This window comes from Danio rerio, chromosome 7, assembly GCF_049306965.1.
Source record: "Danio rerio strain Tuebingen ecotype United States chromosome 7, GRCz12tu, whole genome shotgun sequence".
Lineage (NCBI taxonomy): Eukaryota > Metazoa > Chordata > Actinopteri > Cypriniformes > Danionidae > Danio > Danio rerio.
This window is the reverse complement of record NC_133182.1, coordinates 52540442-52562500: the sequence shown is the minus strand read 5'-3', so window position 1 is coordinate 52562500 and position 22059 is coordinate 52540442. Positions and strand designations below refer to the sequence as shown.

Genomic DNA, 22059 nt, shown 5'->3' with positions numbered 1-22059 from the left:
AATTTTACATTGCAATATTTATTTATTTTATTTATTGCGGTATAATTTCACCTGATGACTTGAATAACTCTGCTTTGCAAATACATTACTTGGGATTATTTTTTAGGGAACTGAAATCAAAATATATTTTTAAGTATTTTATTATAAACATAAAATACAGTCATAAATAAACACAATTGGGCAAATATCAAAGTGAAATAAATCATCCTTTATTGTTTCTGAAGAGAGCAACAGTATTCCGGTACAGACATTGAATAATCAAATGTATAGCACTGCGTCTTCATCATATAAATAATTTAATACTAAAATGCTTGAAACTTTCTTCAAATGCTCACGCAGTCAGAGGCCCTAACAACACATGCAAATGAGAAACTTTCTTTCTATTATGGTTCAAATCTGCAGTGTCTCTACAAATCTTATGTGTTCTGACCTGGATGCACACATTGCGATATCGATGCTCAAACGATATATTGTGCAGCCCTAATGCATCGTATTGTGCAGTGCTTTGATGCCGGCTCACACTGTGTGATCAGAATGTTGGACTGTGTCTCATATATAGACCTGTATAAAATACATAAAACTCCAGGTTTGTACAGCCCACTTGGAGCTCAATTCCCGCCCAATTGGAGCTGGCTCCGACCTCCGTTTATATCCTTCTCTCAGATTCTGCACTCCTATTGGATCCTGGATTGACGCTCATTGCAGCTGTTGTCACACTGCAGGAAAGTGTCTAAACTCTTCTGACACTGCCAGAACATCATCGGAGGAAAAATCGGGAATAAAGCGGCTGTCTGTGAACATGTCAAATCAACGATCAAACATCACTGATTTTTATTCTAGGATTTCAGAATCTTTTAGGATTTCCAAATTTTGTCTGAGACAGCTGAAATCTCACCGTGTGAGCAGGGCTTTAGAGTTTTTTCAGTGTTGAATAAAATGTAAATACAGTGCCCCGCATAAATGAGTGCACCTTTCACTGATCTCACCTTTAAATTTCATATTTTGCTTTAGGATGCTATACAATAATGATAAATTTGTGTATGATATTCATTAGATTAGTCAGTACAAAATCCTGTAACAGAGCTATTTTAACAAAATAACTTTGATCACAGCCAAAGAAATGTTAAGGAAAAATTCATTCATTTATTCATTTTTTTTGTCAGCTTAGTCCCTTATTAATCCGGGGTCGACACAGCGAAATGAACCTTGAACTTATCCAGGACGTTTTTACGCAGCGGATGCCCTTCCAGCCGCAACCCATCTCTGGGAAATGTTCAGGAAAAATATTAAATAAAATATAAAATTGGATTGATTTAGTTGTTTTTTGCAATTCCTCATTTGAAATTAATTGCATTATCGTTTTACTCCTAATGTCATTTGGTGACCAAATACTTATTTTAATTAATACAACTGTTTAATAAACACACCAAAATAATTATCTGTATTCACTGAGAAATGGATACAAATATTCTTTTTCTAATAGGGTGTGTGCTTCAGGGCTTGACACTTACTTTTCTCAGGAGTAGCACATGCGCTCCTGAGTTGAAAAATTTAGGAGCACATTAAAGAATTTAAGGAGCGCAATTAAAATATATAAAATAAATGGTGTTTTTGCCTAATAAATGCACAGAAGGAGATCTTTAAGAGCAAAGCAGTTTCATTCATTTGAATATAATAAGTACAATAGGTTTTATTTGACTGTATCACAGCCTAAATAGTATTTAATTATTATTTAGAATTTAAGCTCTGGCGACGCGGTGGCGCAGTGGGTAGCACGTTCGCCTCACAGCAAGAAGGTCACTAGTTCAAGCCTCGGCTGGGTCAGTTGGCATTTCTATGTGTAGTTTGCATGTTCTCCCCATGTTGGTGTGGGTTTTCTCCGGGTGCTCCGGTTTCTCCCACATGCGCTATAGGTGAATTGATTAACTAAATTGGCCGTAGTGTATGAGTGTAAATGTGTGTATGGATGTTTCCCTGTGTTGGGTTGGTGCTAGTAGGGCATCCACTGCGTAAAACATGGATAAGTTGGCGGTTTATACTGCTGTGGCGACCCCTAATTAATAAAGGCAATAAGCCGAAAAGAAACTGAATGAATGAATTTAAGCTGTATGGTAGGGCTGTGCAATTAATCGAAAATCCGATTTTGATTTCAACTTAGGCTTCCAACAATTATGAAAAACCATTAATCGAGATAAACGATTATTGCATCAAATACCAAAAGCACGAAAGACCTCGTGTTTGTGTGTGTGCGGCAGAAGCATGTTGTCAGCATTCGGTCTCATTCGCACACTGAGACGAGCAGAGGAGCGCAGACATCTAAAGTCATCTAAACATGAGCGCTTTAATGGTCAAATAGGTGTCAAAACGCGGTGTTTAGAGATTATTCATATTAACCCTCATTTGTGTAATAAACAAACGAGTTGAGAATCAAAAGACACGTGAAAGAGAAACCACACTATTTTTTGCTGCTGCCTGTTTTTATCATTAATCAAACAACAACAACAAAATTCCTCACTGCTCTTGACTGAAGGACTTTTGTAGCTAAAGTGTTTTTCTTAGGATGAAGAAGCTTAAAGCACAGTTTGTTTCAAATTTTTGTTATATTGGTTTTATTTCTCTTTCCTTTGCAGGGTGGAAAATAACTGTATATATACAGTTGAAGTCAGAATTATTAGCCCTCCCGAATATTAGCAACCCTTTTCCTCCCCAATTTCTGTTTAATGGAAAGAAGTTTTTTTTTTTTTTTTTTTTTTTTTTTTTTTACTTATTTTACTTATTTTTACTCCTACCACAGCTATGCTGATGACACTCAGATCTACCTAGCCTTACTGCCTAATGACTACAGCCCCATTGACACCCTCTGCCAATGCATTGATGAAATGAGCAATTGGATGTGCCAAAACTTTCTTCAGTTAAACAAAGAGAAAACTGAAATGATTGTGTTTGGAAACAAAGATGAGGTTCTCAAGGTAAATGCGTACCTTGGCACTAAAGGTCAAACGACAAAAAATAAGGTCAAGAATCTTGGTGTGACTCTTGAGTCAGATCTGAGTTTCAACAGTCATGTCAAAGCAGTCAGTAAATCAGCATACTATCATCTCAAAAACATTGCAAGAATTAGATGCTTTGTTTCTAGTGAAGATTTAGAGAAACTTGTTCATGCTTTTATCAGCAGCAGGGTGGATTACTGTAATGGACTCCTCACTGGTCTTCCTAAAAAAACAGTCAGGTCTCTACACTGGCTGCCAGTTACATTCAGAATAGAGTTTAAAGTATTATTACTGGTCTATAAATCACTAAATGGCCTAGGACCTAAATACATCACAGATATGCTCACTGAATACAAACCTAACAGATCACTCAGATCTTTAGGATCATATAAACTAGAAGTTCCAAGAGTTCAGTCAAAGCAGGGTGAATCTGCCTTCAGCCACTACGTCCCTCGCTGCTGGAATCAGCTTCCAGAAATGATCAGATGTGCTCCAACATTAGGCACATTCAAATCAAGACTGAAAACACATCTGCTTAGCTGTGCCTTTACTGAATGAGCACTGTGCTGCGTCCGACAGATTGCACTATCATGTTTTTCTCTTCTCCTTCATTCTTTTATATCACATTTTACCTGTTTTTATGTTTTGTTTTGTTTTTACGCATTTTTATTATTTGTTTTCATTTTTATTTTACTTGTTTCTTTTATTCTTGTTTATGTAAAGCACTTTGAATTGCCACTGTGTATGAAATGTGCTATATAAATAAACTTGCCTTGCCTTGCCTTATTTCTGAACATAATAGTTTTGATATCTCATTTCTAATGACTGATTTGTTTTATCTTTGCTATTATGACAGTACATAATATTTTACTAGATATTTTTCAAAATACTAGCATTCAGATTAAAGTGCAATTCAAATGCTTAATTAGGGTAATTAGGCAAGTCATTGTATAACAGTAGTTTCTTCTGCAGACAATCAGTCTTCTGCAGTTTCTACAAAATCCTGTGACTGATGATCATTTAAATTAACGATCAATTAATCTATTATAAACTATCTGTTTATAAAATACATACGAATTTAGGCTACTGAAGAATGAGCCGAATATGGAATGCATTATGATGCTTGCTTAATCGTCACAATGAAATAAGCTAAGCATTCATTTTATAGCTATATAAACTATAATAAAAAGTAATGCAACATTATATGTAAAAAAAAAATAATAAAAAACTAGGCTACAGGCTGAATACGTCAGAGGTGAACAGGCGGCACACGCTTCTGTTAAAGCTTTAGTGAAGAAAAAACTATATAGGCTATGACAGACCAATGCTCTCTCACGGCTAGTGTTGGGCAACTGTGAGATCGCCGACACGATATGGGGCAGGGCAGTGTTATTTTTCTAATTTGCTCATTTATTGAACCATTTTTAAATGTATTTACTTATTTAATAGGCCTAAATTTTCAGTAGAATTTTTTTTTTTACAACTTATTTATTAATCTACTTCATTTGCATTATGTTTTATCTTAGAAAATAATTTAAACCATTGCAAATCACAGCGCTCTTACAGCTAAATGGGCACTGAGACCGAAATAATTTCAAACAAGACTCTAAGCAACAGTGCAGCACAGGACAGGACTTCGGGTGGTTCGATGGTTCCATTATCAGCGGGACTGCTGCAAAATGCATATAATACAAATGGATAAAAGTAAATGAAATTTATCTTCGCACAGAAGAAACAAGGATGCATTAAAGTCCTTTCAGATGGGAGGCGGACGGAGGACTCACCGCTCGCGCATGACTGTCTCTATGCGGTCAAGCCGTTTATCCATGTTTTGTTTGTCAGTTGTTTTTATCATGAGACCTAGTTTTTGATTACCTGACCTGCAGATTAACAGCAGCATCTGTGGGTATAACCGAGATCCCAGCAAGTTTTATGCATTGCCCAATATGCAATGTCAAGAGAGTGACTCGTGGTAATGTAAACTGCAGACTCTTGATTATGTGTAAAGTTGTGAATAAGTGTCTCACAGCGCAAAGCATATCTTATTCTTTAAATGTCCATGCTTAATCAATCATTTAATCGAGGATCGAGTAATCGTTAACATCTCTAATTTGGACTATATGAGTAATATGGAATGGTTTTGTAGATTTATTTTTTTGTGTGTCCTTTTTGGCTATACAACCACTTAATCACAGTCTGTCTTCATTTCATGAAAACTATTTGAAAGTAGTTTGTTTTTTGTGTTGCGATATTATCTAATATGTTTTTATCTATATTAATCTTGCAATGAAATAGCCATAGTTTGCTGATGTGGCAGTAAATAAACAGACAAAGCAAACAAGCAAATTATTCACAATGTTGTGTAAAAAGGTTTTTGTGAACTGTGGCTTTAAAAAACGGGCACAGCGTGTCTGCTGCTTTCCTAGAACAAACAGAATTAGCCTTTGCAAAGCAGACAACTAGCATTTTGCAAATGACATGGAAATTTCATGGTCATAAAACATTTGCATCATGGCCTACTTGTTACATCATCCACCTGACCTGCAAGTGGACGGCAACCTTAACAGAGCGAGAACTTTTAATCTCCCTCCCAAATGTTTGATATTTGAAGTATGCCAGGCTCTGTTGTTTTTGTTAATCAACACTTGCTTGGCCTTCGTGGAATGTTTTCATGTGAGTTCAGCAGGCTGAAATGTACAGGAGAATGTTGTCAATGTCATGAACCTGTAACCAGTTGGTATGTGGAATCTTGTTGCTCTTTGGAAGGAACTCTTCTGTAATGAAACCACCTTACATGTGAAGAAGAGAACAGTGTGTGTTTTAATGTGCTTATTGTCACTAGGGTTGTAACGGTATGAATTTTTTACGGTATGATAATCGTCTAAAACAATACCATGGTTTGCGGTTTCGCGGTATTCGGTATTAAATAGTAATTCTCATAGCAAAGAGCCTGAAAAGAATAAGAACACGTTTTCTGACTGAACAAAGGTTTTATTTCAACAAACTTTTGAAAGAACCATTTTAATAGAACTATAGAAGTCTTTTATAAAAATAAACTGAAAAATTTCCCATTTTAATAAATTAAATTAGAAGGAATAAACAAGCAAGGTCTTTTAAGATTAGACAAAAATAAATTTAAACTGTCCTTCCTTATAAGCAGGATAAATGGGAGACCAAAAGTGCAAAACCAAGTTTATGGCTGTAAACATGTATTTAAAGCGTTGTTTTTTTCAGTCTAGGTTGTGATGAAGAAATGTAAGCATGTTGAGATTTTCAGGACTTAATCTTGACCGCTGAGGTGAGAGAATGTGTCCACTTGTACAATGAACAAATAAAAAAATAAGAAAATAATAAATAATGTGTCAAAGTCCAAATAAACATGGTGCAAATCCTCAGTAAAAAATAGATATAAATATTTACTATACTATAAAGTTACATAACGAAACTAGATTCAATATGGAACATCCTTAGGTTTTATGTGCCAGCATGGATATGGTTGTCTATGGATTTGGATATGGTTGTCTGCAATGCAGACAAACAGCTGCACCTTCATTTGCATCTTTTGAAAACAGCAAGAGCAGCAGTTCGTCTTTGCTGTGTCACTGTTTTGTCATGTTTCTGTGCTGCTGTGCATGCAAAAGTACTTAGTATGAGAATTATTTCATGCAAAACTTTTTTTATGCGTTGTATTTAGCCGCGCATAAATGTATGCCTATCTCTCATTCCGTGTTGTTCAAAAAGCTCATTGTTGGTCCACAAACAAAAGTGAAACCTATGCTTATTGGTTGTGATATAGCGAGTTTGAACCAATCTGGGCATGGAGGAGGGACAATGCATCAATGTATCATGTCTGGTTTGTCCGGAGACACAGTGACGAGCGTTTCTTTGTCAAATCAGCGTTGTCAAATTTTGATGACGTAACTGCACTGATTCCGGGGCCTCTGAAAGTCTGCGAATGTTACGTGATACAGCACTGGAAAGCTGAGATTCTCTTCTTTATGCCAATCTTTCAATTGTATGAATCGGATCAGCGGATCAAAAGTTATTAAACATTTAAAAGCAATACTTATTTTTAGCCTCAGGCGGCTGTCTCGGTCTTTAAGGGTTAAAACCGTTGATATGCAATTGTTCATGGTATGATAATCGTGCACATTCAAATCGTGGTAGACCGTCATACCGGTATATTGTTTTAACCCTAATTGTCACACACGAGTGTCATCTTTTGTAATGGTTCTTTGAAATCATCCAAGATATTTGACTTTGTATTTGAGTGCATCCCCAAGGTTTAACTTGTATAAAAAGATTCAAATGTGTTTGAGAACTTGGTCAAGCCTAGTCTCAGCCTCAGATGCACACCAAGCACCACCTATGAACCTGTGGCTATACATCTGATGTATATGACTCTCTTTTCTAGACACACTTTAACAGATCCTCTGTTAAACTTACACTTTAAGTTATCCTCTGATTGGTTTACAGGATTTCCGCAAGTCGATTGTGCAGCAATCTTAGCCAGTTCCCCTGGAAACAAGTTTAATCGGATAAAAAAAAAAATGCTTCAATGTTTACCCCAGTCTGTGTCTACATGTCCTACTGATTTCCTTTATGATGTGATGATAAAGCGGCATGGTGGCTCAAGGTTAGCACTGTCACCTCACAGCAAGAAGGTTACTGATTTGACTCCGATATTGCATTTCTGTGTGGAGTTTGCATGTTCTCCCTGTGCTGACGTGGGTTTCCTCCAGGTGCTTCGGTTTCCCCCACAGTCAAGACACATGCGCTATACAGTAGGTGAACCAAATAAGCTTAATTGGCTGTAGGGTATGGGTGTTTGCCAGTACTGTGTTGCAGCTGGAAGGGCATCCACTGCGTAAAACATATGCTGGAGTAGTTTGCGGCTCATTCCGCTCTGGTAACCTCTGAAATAGAAACTAAGCCGAAGGAAAATTAATTTGCTGATAGGTCATTAAGGATATCGATGCATTACCTTTGTGAATGGATGACGCATGTGTAGATGGGAGTTATTCTAAATATAGCCCCTAAATATGACGCCACACAAAACGAAAGGTTATACTGTCAGTCAAATAGCATCGTGGGCGTCCTTGACCATTCAAAGTGACCAAAGTTCCCAGATCTTCAGTCATCAGTCTGTGCTATGGCTATGTGAGACTAGGTCAAACCTCTACAAATGAAGAGATTTAAATACAGTGATACAGGCAAGAATAGGAAAGATCACAGATGTTTTGAATCCGTCAATATTGATAATTATCATGATAAATGTTTTCTTTTAAGTTTAAAAAAGTAAAAGAGTCGTAGAAACTGCCAGACAGTTAATTGTTGAAGTAGCCTTTTATCAACTGTCATCTGGGGTACAATATTTGTGATGATAAATAATTATAAAACCTGTTTTGAATATTTTGAGAGACCTCAATGTACCACTCACTCACTCGCTCACTTTGGCCTAGTTCCTGATTTATTAGGGGTCCCCAAAGTGGAATGAAGCGCCAATTATTCTGCCAAATGTTTTCATGCAGCACATGCTTCCAGCTACAGAACTCAATATCTGAACAGAAAGAATACCTTATTCATCCTTTCATGTTTAACTGCTGATTTCAAATCATGAAGCTGATTTTTTTTTTTACTTTGAAGACATGTTGAAGTAAGTTAAAACTTAAAAGTTTAAAGTAAGTTAAAACATGTTGAAGTAAGGTAAAACTATGTACCTCATTGTCACATCTGAAATCATATGTTAAGGATTTGCTGTCAAAATGCAAATAAAAATTGCATTCGATTCATTGCTCATGTGCTATTATAGCTTATGTGCTAATGTTTTATAGAGTGAACTTGTTTTTGCTTAAAGCTGTAGGCCAAACTCATTGGCTGCGTCCGTAACGGCCTACTACTCAGTAGGTACTGCATTTGAATTTAAACTTACTACTTTGCCCTTAGAAAAGCACGTTCTGTACAGTATGAATGTGAAAAGTATGAATGGAATTCGGACGTACTACATCCGACATTTTGTCATGGTCACGTGACCTATCTGCATCAGTTACATTGCTTCAGTCCCATTTATGAATTCTCTCGCAGGGCATCATGGGATAGCGTAACGTGCATGGAATGCGCACTTCAGAATCTCGCTGGAAGTAGTAAGTCATCGGGGTAATTCTCGCATACTGATTTTCGATTTCTATGAATTTCGACATACGACTCTGCTCGCATACTGATTTTAGCATACTGTAAAGTATCGAAGTATGCGGCTTCGGATGCAGCCTTTGTTTCTTCTGCAAAAATCCTCTTACTGTAAAACGTATATTATTAAACTGCTCCACTTTTAATCACTAGATTTTTTTTTTTTTTTTTAACGAAATGAACTAACTTCAAGAGATATTCAGGAAGTTTTACCTGGGATTTTTAAATTTGTTTTCAAATAATAATATGAAATGTCATATCACATTTATCTTGTGTCTATTTGTCTGTGTCTTTATTATATTTACTTTTAATGAATTTTTTTGCCATTTAAAATGCAACATTGCATGCTATTTTTTGCTGACCTAAAAATATATGATACGATATACCATATATATGATATGATATATGATACAATACGATACAATGCAATGCCATATAATATGTGATATGATGATACGATATCATAGGATACGATAAAATATAGGGCATAATATATCAATTATCACAATAACAGTATATGCAACATCCATATCACAGAGAAGTGCAAAAACTTACATTTTATGTGCCAAGCATTTGTGTGCTTCATCCATGGGTTGTTATCTAGATTTGACCAATCAGATGTTGCCTTTACTGTCTTTATCCTCACCTCTCCAGTGGTTGCTGTGACCAACCTAGAGCTGAAATTTAACACTAATGATGGGAGAGAGGCGAGGAAAAATTACAACAGCCAATTAGATGCAGGTTTTCAGTCATTTGTAGGAGCTTTGAAGTCCAAATGTTTGGATCTTGACATAGTTTTTTAATTTAATTAGCTTAAAAAAATATCTATTACCTGTTTATTTTGGAATGATGATAACATAATTTAATGTTTTGCAAGTTATATTGTTGGAAAAATTGTTATCGCCACTAGGGTTGGGTGATGACGACCAATTTAGCATCGTACGATGTGTGATGTGAAACATCGCGATGGACGATGCCTTCATCGTCATAGGCGGAGGTGAATGAATTATTTATGAATAATTAATTAATTCATAACGAATAAATTATTTGTAGCCTACCATTTCAACTACATGACCTGCATGGTCTTTGTTTTACTCATAAACAAATCAAAAATAAATAAAGATAAGTTGCATACAAATTACCACCTGACAATCACTTTTTCTGCAGGAGGTTGGTCGGTAAAAAAGGTGCACAACCAACAGTATCTGAGGTTTTCACTAAAATTATTAAGTACAAGTGTGAAAGATTGAAGCAATGTACTGATGCTGTGACATGTTACCTGATAGATTCAAAAGACAGAAGAATCATTAGATAAAGACGAGATTAATTAAATATCACGTTTAACAGCTATAGTGGGACGCAATCCAGTGGTACATCCTTGATTAACTGTCCAACGTGCACTGCTCTCTGGAGTTCAGAGGAGCGCATGACGGTGTGTGTGGCTGTGTGTGTGTGTGATTGCATGATGTGCATTTTCAGCGGACAAAGGGCTGTTCAGATATGCTAGGTAAAACACGGTGTGGTTGTGGATTATTTTCGTTCATAAATGCCATTTTAACACTAAGACATATTAGTGTTAACGGGGCGTTAGTGTGTATTTTACACGAGCGGGTTTGCGACGGGGGCGTGGCGAAGGATCGGCGATGCCAGCTCAGCATCGTGTTGTCTATTGGCCATCAGCGATGGACGATGGCATAGTCTATCGGCCTAAGCCTAATCGCCACACTCAACAGCAATATCACATATTTACCCAGTATTGTGCAGCCATGATATTGTATGATATGTAACAATTAAAAATTATACCTTTATAATTACAGTTTTATCATATAGCCTTAACTCTGTTAACAACCTACATCAACTATATCATTTTTAGGATCATTAACATGTATACTCTAGTGTAGACTGCCCTGCTAAATATGCCAAATCTGTTGTTTCAGATGGATTGAAGCATGTTTGAATGAGGATCTCCCACCCACCACTGAGCTGGAGGAGGGCCTGAGGAACGGCGTTTATCTGGCCAAGCTGGGAAACTTCTTTGCCCCCAATGTGGTCTCTCTCAAAAGAATCTATGACCGTGAACAAACACGCTACAAGGTGAGACTGACTTTATTTCTTTCAGGAGCTCTGACGGAAATAGCAGACGGTTTGAATTAAAATGTTACTCCTTTCTTTTCCCCCCTCTGCTTTGTCTTGTTTGTAGGCCACTGGGCTCCATTTCAGACACACAGACAATATCATCCAGTGGCTGAATGCAATGACAGATAAGGGCCTCCCTAAGGTGAGTCTGCATGGATCTGTCATTAGCGGCATTTCTTCAGCTTTACCGAGACATGACAGAGCTTGCCTCTCAGCTTCTTCTCCATGTTTGGCAACAGTGCTGCCTTCGGTCTCATCAAAGTACATGTTTTTTGTCTCTCCACGTTAGATTTTCTATCCTGAGACAACAGACATCTATGACAGGAAGAACATGCCACGCTGTATCTATTGCATACATGCTCTCAGGTAATCTAATATGTCACTGTGGGCTCATTCAGAAAACTCGTGTTAGGGAGCAGCCAACTATAATGCTGGGTTCACACACCAGACGGGAAGCATCTCAACATTGCTCTAGATTACTTGCTGGGGAGTTTTTTTTTCGCCTCACACTAATTTTCTGCTCAAGTTTATTTTAAATCATTTATTTATTTATTTTTTACTTATGGTGAATTGGACGTGTTCAGTTTCACGTCATTCACACCACCCGATGGAAATTCGCCCCCATTCTTGCATTTGCATTGTCTACTCATGTGAATACTTCAATATGTATTGGTAACACTTAATGTCAGTTAATGCAGTTACTAACATCAACAAAGAATGAAAGATAAGTTTGTTATAGTAACCTTTATTAGGCTTTGTTAACATTTTAATGAAGATTAAGTTGTTAGTTGTTGTTAACTCACAGTGCTTTAACTAATGTTAACAATCATAAGTTTGGGATTTTAATAATGCATTATTTAATCAGGCCTCAAAATGACCACTCCAAAGTGTTAAGATGAAAGTAACAGATAAATGTAAAGTGTGTAAAAGTACTTTAAATATGGGAGAGGCCATTTGCTGTAGCATTTGCAACTTCTCAAATGTCAAATTTTCCAAAACCTGAGGTAAAGTTGTTGTTCTCATACACTGCAATATTTTTTAAGTTGAATGAAATCAACGTTTATAGTCCTCAACACATTGAGTTAAACTTTGAGTTAAAGAAATGTTAAAACATTTGTTGTCATCATTTTTTTATATCATATACTTTTTTGCAGTATAGTGGCGATTTAAGTCATGGAAGTTATATTTAAATAAAAATATTTTAAAGTTATTTCAACATTTTATTTTGAAATTTTATTATTAATATATAAGTACATACAGCAATAGCCTATTTTTCTTCCATTCTTTAGATGTCATGGAATTTCAGCTTTTTCGTCAGTCGAAGTCTGAGAATAGTCCAGGTGCTTTCACACCTGTAGATCAATTCTTTCATTCCGAAACAGGGATTAAAATTACAATGTGTATTTTTGTTTTTGTTGCAGTTCACTTTCACACGGCAAAAGTTTCTAAATGGACCAAAATAGCTAAAAAAAAAAGTCATGTGTGAGTTAACTCTCCTCACATTGGTTTGAGGGTTTATTTTTCAGTCCTGCTCAGCTGTCAGGCGTCCTTATTTTAATTGATGATGATAAGCAATAAGACATTATAAGCGACAAGCTGCACTTTCATTTTGAATGGTGACACCCATAGACATTGTCACCAAATATAGGCTAAATCCTCTGTAAGACTTTGTTTATTATGCATTATAGGCTTTACATTATAGAGAGAAATAACAGATAAACCAAGACCACGGTCGGTCAATTTTCGTAACAAATAAACAGCTCTTGTTAATAGTTCAGCATGCTTTCACTTTCGTATTTAACATGAAACACGCATTTACCGGTAGGAATGATGACGTCCCGCCTTACTTATAAGTCTCTCTTTATGTAGCCATATAATACACTGTGACATAGCCTGGTTCAAATCATATTGCTTTCTCACTACAATTAATACACTTCAGAGTTAATTTCAAACGAGCTGAGACCACCTCATTCAGGCTATCTCGGACCGATTGGTTTGGTGCTGATCCGAGCGCAATTGCTGGATTCACATGCCAGACGAACAGCGCTAACTGGGGAAATGCGCCAGGTTCCGGAGCAAAGTCTAGGTCTGAAAGCACCCTTAGATCATATTGGTAAATATATTAACATTTAACTTATTGACCATTATTTTAAAGTGTTATCAAATTTGCTTTTGGTGTGAACTCAGCATAAGAACCAATGCAGCTTAACTATTTTTGTTACAGTGTACAGCAGTAGAGTTTATCTAATAACAAAATCAGACTTTTCATCGTTTTAAACCCTGGGTTAAAGTAATCCAGGGTTATTATATGCATTTCGCCCTGCTCATAATTTACCATTCTGGGTATTTATACTCTTGACATTTCACCCTGCACATTCCTAAACCCTAATCTGTTTGTATAATTACAGTTTTGGTGTCTTTGTTAGATGAACACAGCCAACACTGCACAACCATAAATCATACAGTATACATCTTATAGTGCCTTCTATCAAGCTTTTCCTCTCCATAAAGGACTTTTTGGACTGTAAAGATAAGATTCAAATAGTTTGTTCTTTTGCTCCAGTTGACATGTTTTTTGACACCATTTGACATTTTTTTTCTACTCAACCAGTGAAGCGAAAGCTTGTTTAAAGAATCTTGAGGCATGTGATTGGTGTCTTAGCTTCTAGTCGCAACTTTATCACACTGCATCTTTTCACACTGTAAGTGTAATGTAGGGCTAACCGCCTAACACCGCCAAAGCACTGCTAACTCTGCATCTGGAGCAGCGATACCATTACTTCTGAGTTATCAGTGTAAATGTTCCTTAACTTACAAACTATAACTTACAAACCTAGATGATACAAACTAGTAGAGCATGCAAAACTATAATTGGAAGTGATTAAACACCCTTTCCCATATGATTCTCTCATATGTGTCACACTGGGATGTTTATCCACACCACCATTAAAATGTTGATGTCTGTAAGATCGTTTACTAATTTTTTGTTTAATTAAAAGGACTGTGTTTATTTGACTACACCATGACACACAATGTTCTTAAGACTTAATTTTCAAAGAAAACTAAGAACAGACATTAATAAGAAATTGTTAAAAAGACATTTAATAAAAAAAGATTTCTTGAGCAACCAATCAGCTTTAAAGTGCTTGTTGTCATATGCACAGTAAGGAAAAGGTTCCCTATACAATTCTTACTTGGCTGCCCACACTGAATGCCAATAAAGTTTAATTTATATAAAAAGATAGGCATGCGATAAAGTAGACATAAGTATAAACTGAGATAAATAATAATAATAAAGAAGATTTCTATACACACTCACCGGCCACTTTATTAGATACATTCATATGTCCAACTGCTTGTCAACGCAATTTTCGAATTGGTCACTCACATGGCTGCAACTCAATGCCGTCAGGCATGTAGACATAGTCAAGACAATCTGCTGCAGTTCAAACCGAGCATTAGAATTGGGAAGAAAGGTGATTTAAGTGACTTTGAACGTGGCAGGGTTGTTGGTGCCAAACAGGCTGATCTGAGGATTTCAGAAACTGTTGATCTACTGGGATTTTCACGCACAACCATCTCTAGGGTTTATAGAGAATGGTCTGTAAAAAAAAGAGTAAATATCCAGGGAGAAGCAGTTCTGTGGCAAAAATGCCTTGTTGATGCCAGAATAGAATGGCCAGACTGGTTTGAGCTGATGGAAAGGCAGTAGTAACTCAACTAACCACTCGTTACAACCGAGATGTGCAGAAGAGCATCTCTGAACGAACAACATGTCCAATCTTGAGACGGATGGGCTACAGCAGCAGAAGACCACACTGGGTGCCACTCCTGTCAGCTAAGAACCAGAAACTGAAGCTACAATTCACACAGGCTCACCAGCATTAGGCTATAGAAGATTAGGGAAACATTGCCTGGTCTGCTGAGTCTCGATTTCTGCTGCGACATTCCGATGATAGGGTCAGAATTTGGCCTCAACAACTTGAAAACATGGACCCATTTTACCTTGCATCAGTGGTTCAGGCTAGTGGTGGTGGTGTAATGGTGTGGGGGATATTTACTTGGCACATTTTGGGCCCATTAGTACTAATCGAGCATTGTGTCAACACCACAGTCTACCTGAGTACTGTTGCTGATCATGTCCATCTTTTTATGACCCCAGTCTACCCATCTTCTGACGGCTACATCCAGCAGGATAACGCGCCATATCATAAAGCGTGAATCATCTCAGACTGGTTTCTTGAACATGACAATGAGTTTGCTGTACTCAAATGGCCTCCACAGTCGCCAGATCCTCAATCCAATAGAGCACCTTTGGGATGTGGTGGAAAACATTCACATCATGGATGTGTAGCTGACAAATCTGCAGCAACTGCGTGATGCTATCATGTCAATGAGGACCAAAATCTCTGAGGAATATTTCCAGTACCTTGTTGAATCTATGCCATAAAGGATTATGGCAGTTCTGAAGGCAAAAGGGGGTTCAACCCGATACTTATAAGGTGTGCCCAATAAAGTGGCTGGTGAGTGTACATAAATGTGAAATGTAAAACTTTTGTGCAGAGTCCAGCAGCAAAGGACTAATGTATCATTTGCAACACTAAATATTAGAATTAGAATGATGCTGATGTTTTAGCCTGGCCGTCCTGTCATTAAATTGTATTTAAAATATTAAACGCGGAAATATTTAAAACTCATATTAAATTGTTGTATTATTTAGAAATATTATGGTTTTACTGTATTTTGATCAATTAACTGAGTCTTCTGAATGGTGAACATACAATGTTAAAATAACCTTTAAAAATGTGTATATATATACTCAAGTCTGTTTTAGGGATTTAATCAGTCACTTCATTCTGACTCTTCCTGTTTAAAATGAGTGATTTCGTGTTATTAGATGTTTCGTTGTGGTTCATTCCGCTGTGGTGACCTCTGATAAATAATCACTAAGCTAAAGGAAAATTAGATTTTTAGTTTAGTTTTATGTGTTTACTACATGCTAATTTAATTTTAATAGTATCTATACTGAGCATTTTCACTGGAGATAGATACTAATTACAGATAAATGCCTATATCTAACTGGAATCTCAGACATAATGCATCTTTAGACCTGAATATTTTTTGTGTGTGTTTTTTTTTTTATTATCTTAAACATGCCTAAAAGCACAACAGTATGGGGCTGTGTGAGTTTTGATTTGCATTTGCACTCATCTTAGGATTACCAAGTCAGAATTAATGAGAAAACCTGTTCTGGTTTATCCAGAGGCTTATTACATGAGGCTAGAGAATCCTGCCATTTGTAACTCTCACATTCCAGCTCAGTGCAGACCCGACTATAAATCTGCCCTTCAAAAACAGGAAATAACAGCATTGTGGAGTGAGAATTTGGCCGAGGCCTGTTGTGGGGTGAAAGGATACTGATTCGCCCTGTGAGTCTTTTGTAGTGGGTAATAAAAAAGTAATATGTGTTAAATGTAAAAGTCACACAGATAACACTTGACTCTCTTTATTCCAGTTGCACCTTTACTCTGACACACCTACAGATAACTCTCCACTAGGAATTGCATCTTTATAATGACTTTCTGTTTTCTCTATAGCCTCTACCTGTTTAAACTTGGTCTTGCGCCCCAGATTACAGACCTGTATGGCAAGGTCGCCTTCACAGGTGAGTCAACTCATCACGGTATTAAACTAAGCCTGGATTTTATATGGTATGATCTGGAAAGGCTGCTGTTCCTGGGAGCTGTGTTCAATGTGAAAAGCATTATCAATTGTTTGAGGGTTTCCTGCCATTTTGGCTGGCTCAAACCGCCTGCCAAGTCCCTGGATGGAGAACATTATTTACCAGACTTGCTGAGAACAATGTCCAGCCGACTCCATCAAAGAGGGGAAAAACGCTCAGCTGAGATTACCTTCTAAAAGGTTACCCAGCAGAATTTATCCAGAGTCATACAGTATAAAATAATAAAAACCTAATTCATAACATAAAGCCAAATAATCACCATTTTCACTAATATTTGCAATGCTGAGTCTGTCCTTTATCTTTTCAGAGGAGGAGATCAACAACATGAAGATCGAATTAGAGAAATACAACATTCAAATGCCAGCCTTCAGCAAAATCGGTGGGATTTTAGCCAACGAGTTATCAGTGGACGAAGCAGCCTGTGAGTTTCACGCTTTCAAAAGTCAAATTCCTCTTGGCTCTTTGGCACAGATCCTTCCCGCGCAAACAATAAACTACTAGACTTAACTTGTACAGCCAAGAGTTTAACAGCACAGTAATTACGATCTGTTTTACATCCCTCTGAGCTCAAAATATCTGCATTATCTTTTGTTGTAACGATTCAGTGCATGCTGCTGTGATCGCCATCAATGATGCCATTGACCATGGAGTTCCTGAGGGCACTTTAGCTGCCATGAGAAACCCGAACGCCATGTTGCTGCAGCTGGATGAAAGCGCTGCCCAGCAGTACCAGGACACCCTGTTCCAGGCCAAGAGTGAGAAAGTGGCCAACTCCCGAAAGAGAGTACGAACTGCACTCTACTATTAAGAGATTTGTTGTACTTGAGTTACTAAGGGTGTTTTTTGCAATATGTACATATCATATCTCTTCAAAAACTTAGTGACTAGCATAACTAGACTGTAAAATGGGTAAAGTCTAAATTGAACATGCAGCCGGCCAAAAGTGTGATATGCACATCAATATAGCAGCATTTTTTTAAGAACACTGAATAACAATAATTAATACTTTACAGTACTGTGATTATTGTGTTTAGGGTTGGGGTGTGTGTAGGTGTTAAAAATACAATTTTATTGGGTGATTTAATAGATAGCATAAACAATACGCTGTACAACTACTGTTTTTACGTTTCTGTGATGGTTAGGTTTAGGGTTGGTGTGGTGGTAGACATTAATAAAATACAATAAATGGGAAATGTATTAAATAATATAACTATTTCTCGTTAGCTTCCATCCGCAACCATATCCAATCTAGCCACAACCTAGAAAGTTGGGTAACACTTTTTAGTTTAGGTCAGAAATTCATGCTATTAACTACTGGGTTATTATCTGAATATTATTAAGATATTAAGGCCCAATCCCAATTCTATTTTTGTACCCCTACCCTTTCACCTTGGCCCTTAAACAGAGTATTAAGGGGAAGGGCTTCAAAATCTACCCCCAAGAAATAGGACACCACCTGCACACGTCATCATATGTCATCTCAATCTCTTACTTCAAATGAGATTGACGATCACGACTGCTGTAGTTACTCCTGTTGTGTTATTTTTTTTTGTTTTTTATCTTCAGGAAATCACTGAAGGCATATATTATGTTATCATAACGATATAATGTGGTAAGATCATAACTGTACTGAGCATTTACATAGTGACCATACTCATCTATGCGCAAATACCAAAAACAACTTTAACATTTTAGCAGACACTGTAAAAAGGTCATTCCCAGCCACAATACGTTTCTGAGAGGGTATTCCAGTGTCATCGAGTGACAGAATGTTTTGGGACTGCTGTACAGGAGTTTTGATTATGGATTATAGATAGCCAAATTTAGCATTTTTGTTTATCTTTTATCTTTTTTATCTTTATCTTTTAGATCTTTTTTTTTTTTTTTTAAGCATGACGGTAAAACAAAAACGTGGTTTAGAATGTGTTAAAATTAATGTTTTTTTTTTTTTGGTTGTTGTTGTTCATATTAATGACAAAAATACTGATTTGTGCATCTCCTTCCTTGTGCAGCTATGCTGCTGTTGTAGCTGATATATTCTGGGAAACTTTCTTACCTCTTGGTTTCGAGTGTGGTTCTGAAAAATCTTAATTTAAACGGGTATCTAGCCCTTTCCCTTAGCCCTAAGCCTTCAAGCTAAAGAGAACTGGGACACCCCAACCCCTTGTTTTGCCTATTCATGTGAAGCGGTCGGGGTGTCCCAATTCTGTTGAGTTAAAGGAAAGGACTAAGGAGTAGAATTGGTATTGGGCCAAACTGTTCATTAGTAGATGTAATGAATGATCTTATTCCACATCCCTAATCCTACCCAATATCTAAACCCCATCTACCTTACTTATCATTAATAAACAGCTAATTAGTCATTTATTAAGCTAGTAGTGCTAGTTAATGGTTTGTTAATACCATGAATTATGACCAAAAATGTGGTACTGAACTTTGTGTCGTGAAGGCTGTTGTAATGCGTGAGTAGTGGCAAGAAGCGACTAGCATCCTATTGCAAGCAATAGTTTTATTAGAATACACATGAAAAGCATGTAATTAAGTCTAGAAATATGAGAATGCATCAAAATAATGAAACAAGAACATAATCCACACATGATCTAACTAAATATTAAGTCAAATACATTTACTACCCACTATATGCAATGTATTTTTTTCTTTTGATAATTTTTCATCTGTTATAAATATCTTTAAGCATAAAATAACTTTTTTTTTCATGGTGCAATCAGTTAAAAAGAACATTTATATGTTATTTTTTATGTATATTTTATTTGTATATTTTGTTTGCCTTTATTTTTATGTCAGTTTTAGTCATTTTAATACAGTATGTCAGTTTTAACACATTTCAGTTAGTCCAAAAACTCTTGTTTTACATCTAATATTCAGATTTTATTTGTAAAAACATGCTAAAATTTTTAAATGTAACATTTCATGAATCAGTTCTTACAAATTAACTTAATACTTAATAAAGAACACAACGCAATTACCATGATATTACCATATCATTAACATGCATTTAGAAGCCTACATTTTGAATGTTTAACAAAACATTTTAAAATTAAATATAAAGCCTTTATTAGTCATTCGATTGCACTCAATTGTTGTCTCGTTTCCTTTATAATAGCATTGGTTTTTGTGCAAGTTTGGCTGGTGTTCAGAAGTACTGTAAACACCACACCATCACTTATAGCCAAAATATGCTCTGACTGGCTGCATAACCTCACCACAACTCAAAACCTATTTAATAAATTTACACAAAAAATTACTGAAAGGTTTTAAAGGTCACATGAAATTAAAATGACTTTTTTAGTATCAGTATGCATGTCTGAGCTAGTGTCCTCTAAAACGATGACAATATTGGCATTTAGTAGATATAAACAATATCCCAAGCTTGCGGTTAGATTTTTACACCTAAATGGATCAACAGTTGTTTTTTGCATCAACTCACTTCAGTTTCTTATTAAATCTTTTGACCAATCTAAAGCACGTCCCGCCCCCTTCAAATGCTTCTCATTTGCTTTTCATTTGATGCACTCAGTTTCAACCACTCTCATTGGTAGAGCTGTGATAATAACATGGGGCTACTCTGTCTTGCCCTCTGTTTATGTTTCAGTTGAGATTTTGGCAAACATTGAATAAAAATGCACATTTCAATGCACTTCACAGCACTATATCTATTGTGTAATAGTATGAAGCTATACAGTAAATTAATCATATGTGTGCATGTGTCTTTTGTGCAGATTGGAGAGAATGCAGAGGCTGAAAGAGATATTTACGATGAGCTGCTCACACATGCTGAAATCCAGGGAAACATCAACAAAGTCAATTGTATGTAGAGCACCTCACTCATCTTCTTTTCTAGTTCTTCAGCTTCTTCTGAGGCAAATGAAGTGAACTTGTTTTTCTGCTGTTTCTCAGTGTCCAAAGCCTTGAATTCGACAGAAAAGGCCCTGCTAAGCGGGGATGAGGACAAGCTGTATGAGGCTCTCCGCACCCCTGCGTTAGGCCTGCAGTCACTTCAGGCTCAGAACAAGGGATGGTACCTCAAACAACTGCTGGCCGATCGAGAGCAGAAGGAACAGGTAACACATTCTGCTGCTTAGTGCAGGTTGCCACTGTTTGGCTAACACTTTGGTTTCGTACACTTCGGTCTCGCAGTTCATACCCAACAAGCAACTTTAAAAAGACTGTAGATGTCCAAACATGGATGTTCTGGCTAAATTTGGGAGATCATTAAAAATCTAATAGAGGTCTAGCAATAGTTAAAAAACAGCCATTAAACGGACAGATTGGTTATACTTCTTATTTGAAGTCATTCATACCTGTCTATTTGATGACTAGGCTTTTTATGGACTAGTGTTACAGCTTAAGAAGAAATCTCCATAGTAACAGCTGATGTGGCATAAAGATATCCTGCAATAACAGCACTCCTCCATCAGGATTCTCAAATGTGATCCTGAACCACAAAACCAGACATAAGAGTTTTTTTTGAGATTAAGATTTATATATATATATAAATATTTATTTATTCCATGCTCTGTTAAAATTCTTGATCCTGATTGGCTGTATGGAGTGCATTATTTTTGTTGAAACATACAGATAGTTCCATTCAGTTTTGATCACTGTTCGAAATAAATGCGCTTCTACCAAACGTTTGTAGTTATCATAGAACCCGCATGTGGAACTGCATGAGTACTGTTAATGGCAGATGGGAAAACCACATAATTAGAAAAATACTCGTAAATTAGGCCAAAAAATCATGTTTTAGGATATTTTCAAGTGAAAATATAGTCATTTTGAACTTAAATCATGAGTTTATGTATAAGATTAGTACGTCTTTAAAAATGTTCAATTCTGAGCTGCAGGTGGTAACTCTGGCAACTCTGCGAAAAAAGCAAAGCTTTATATCTGCCAGACCATCTTAGGACCTGCTGCTGCATCTGATCTCTTGCATCCAGGCCCGTGCAGAGACCGTCCAAAGGGCATGTGCAGGATAAATTTTTA

At 36.6% G+C, this 22059-nt stretch overlaps 1 protein-coding gene across 2 annotated transcripts in view; it reads left to right on the top strand.

The window, feature by feature from the left end:
- The window catches only part of iqgap1 (IQ motif containing GTPase activating protein 1), a 120240-nt gene that overhangs the window by 44665 nt on the left and 53516 nt on the right, over nt 1-22059 (top strand). For both annotated transcript variants that reach the window (XM_073905921.1, NM_001308966.1), the window contains 8 exon segments: nt 11114-11270; nt 11377-11454; nt 11602-11678; nt 16910-16977; nt 17363-17476; nt 17661-17839; nt 20796-20883; nt 20974-21137. In XM_073905921.1, coding sequence (XP_073762022.1) covers nt 11114-11270; nt 11377-11454; nt 11602-11678; nt 16910-16977; nt 17363-17476; nt 17661-17839; nt 20796-20883; nt 20974-21137 — 925 coding nt within the window.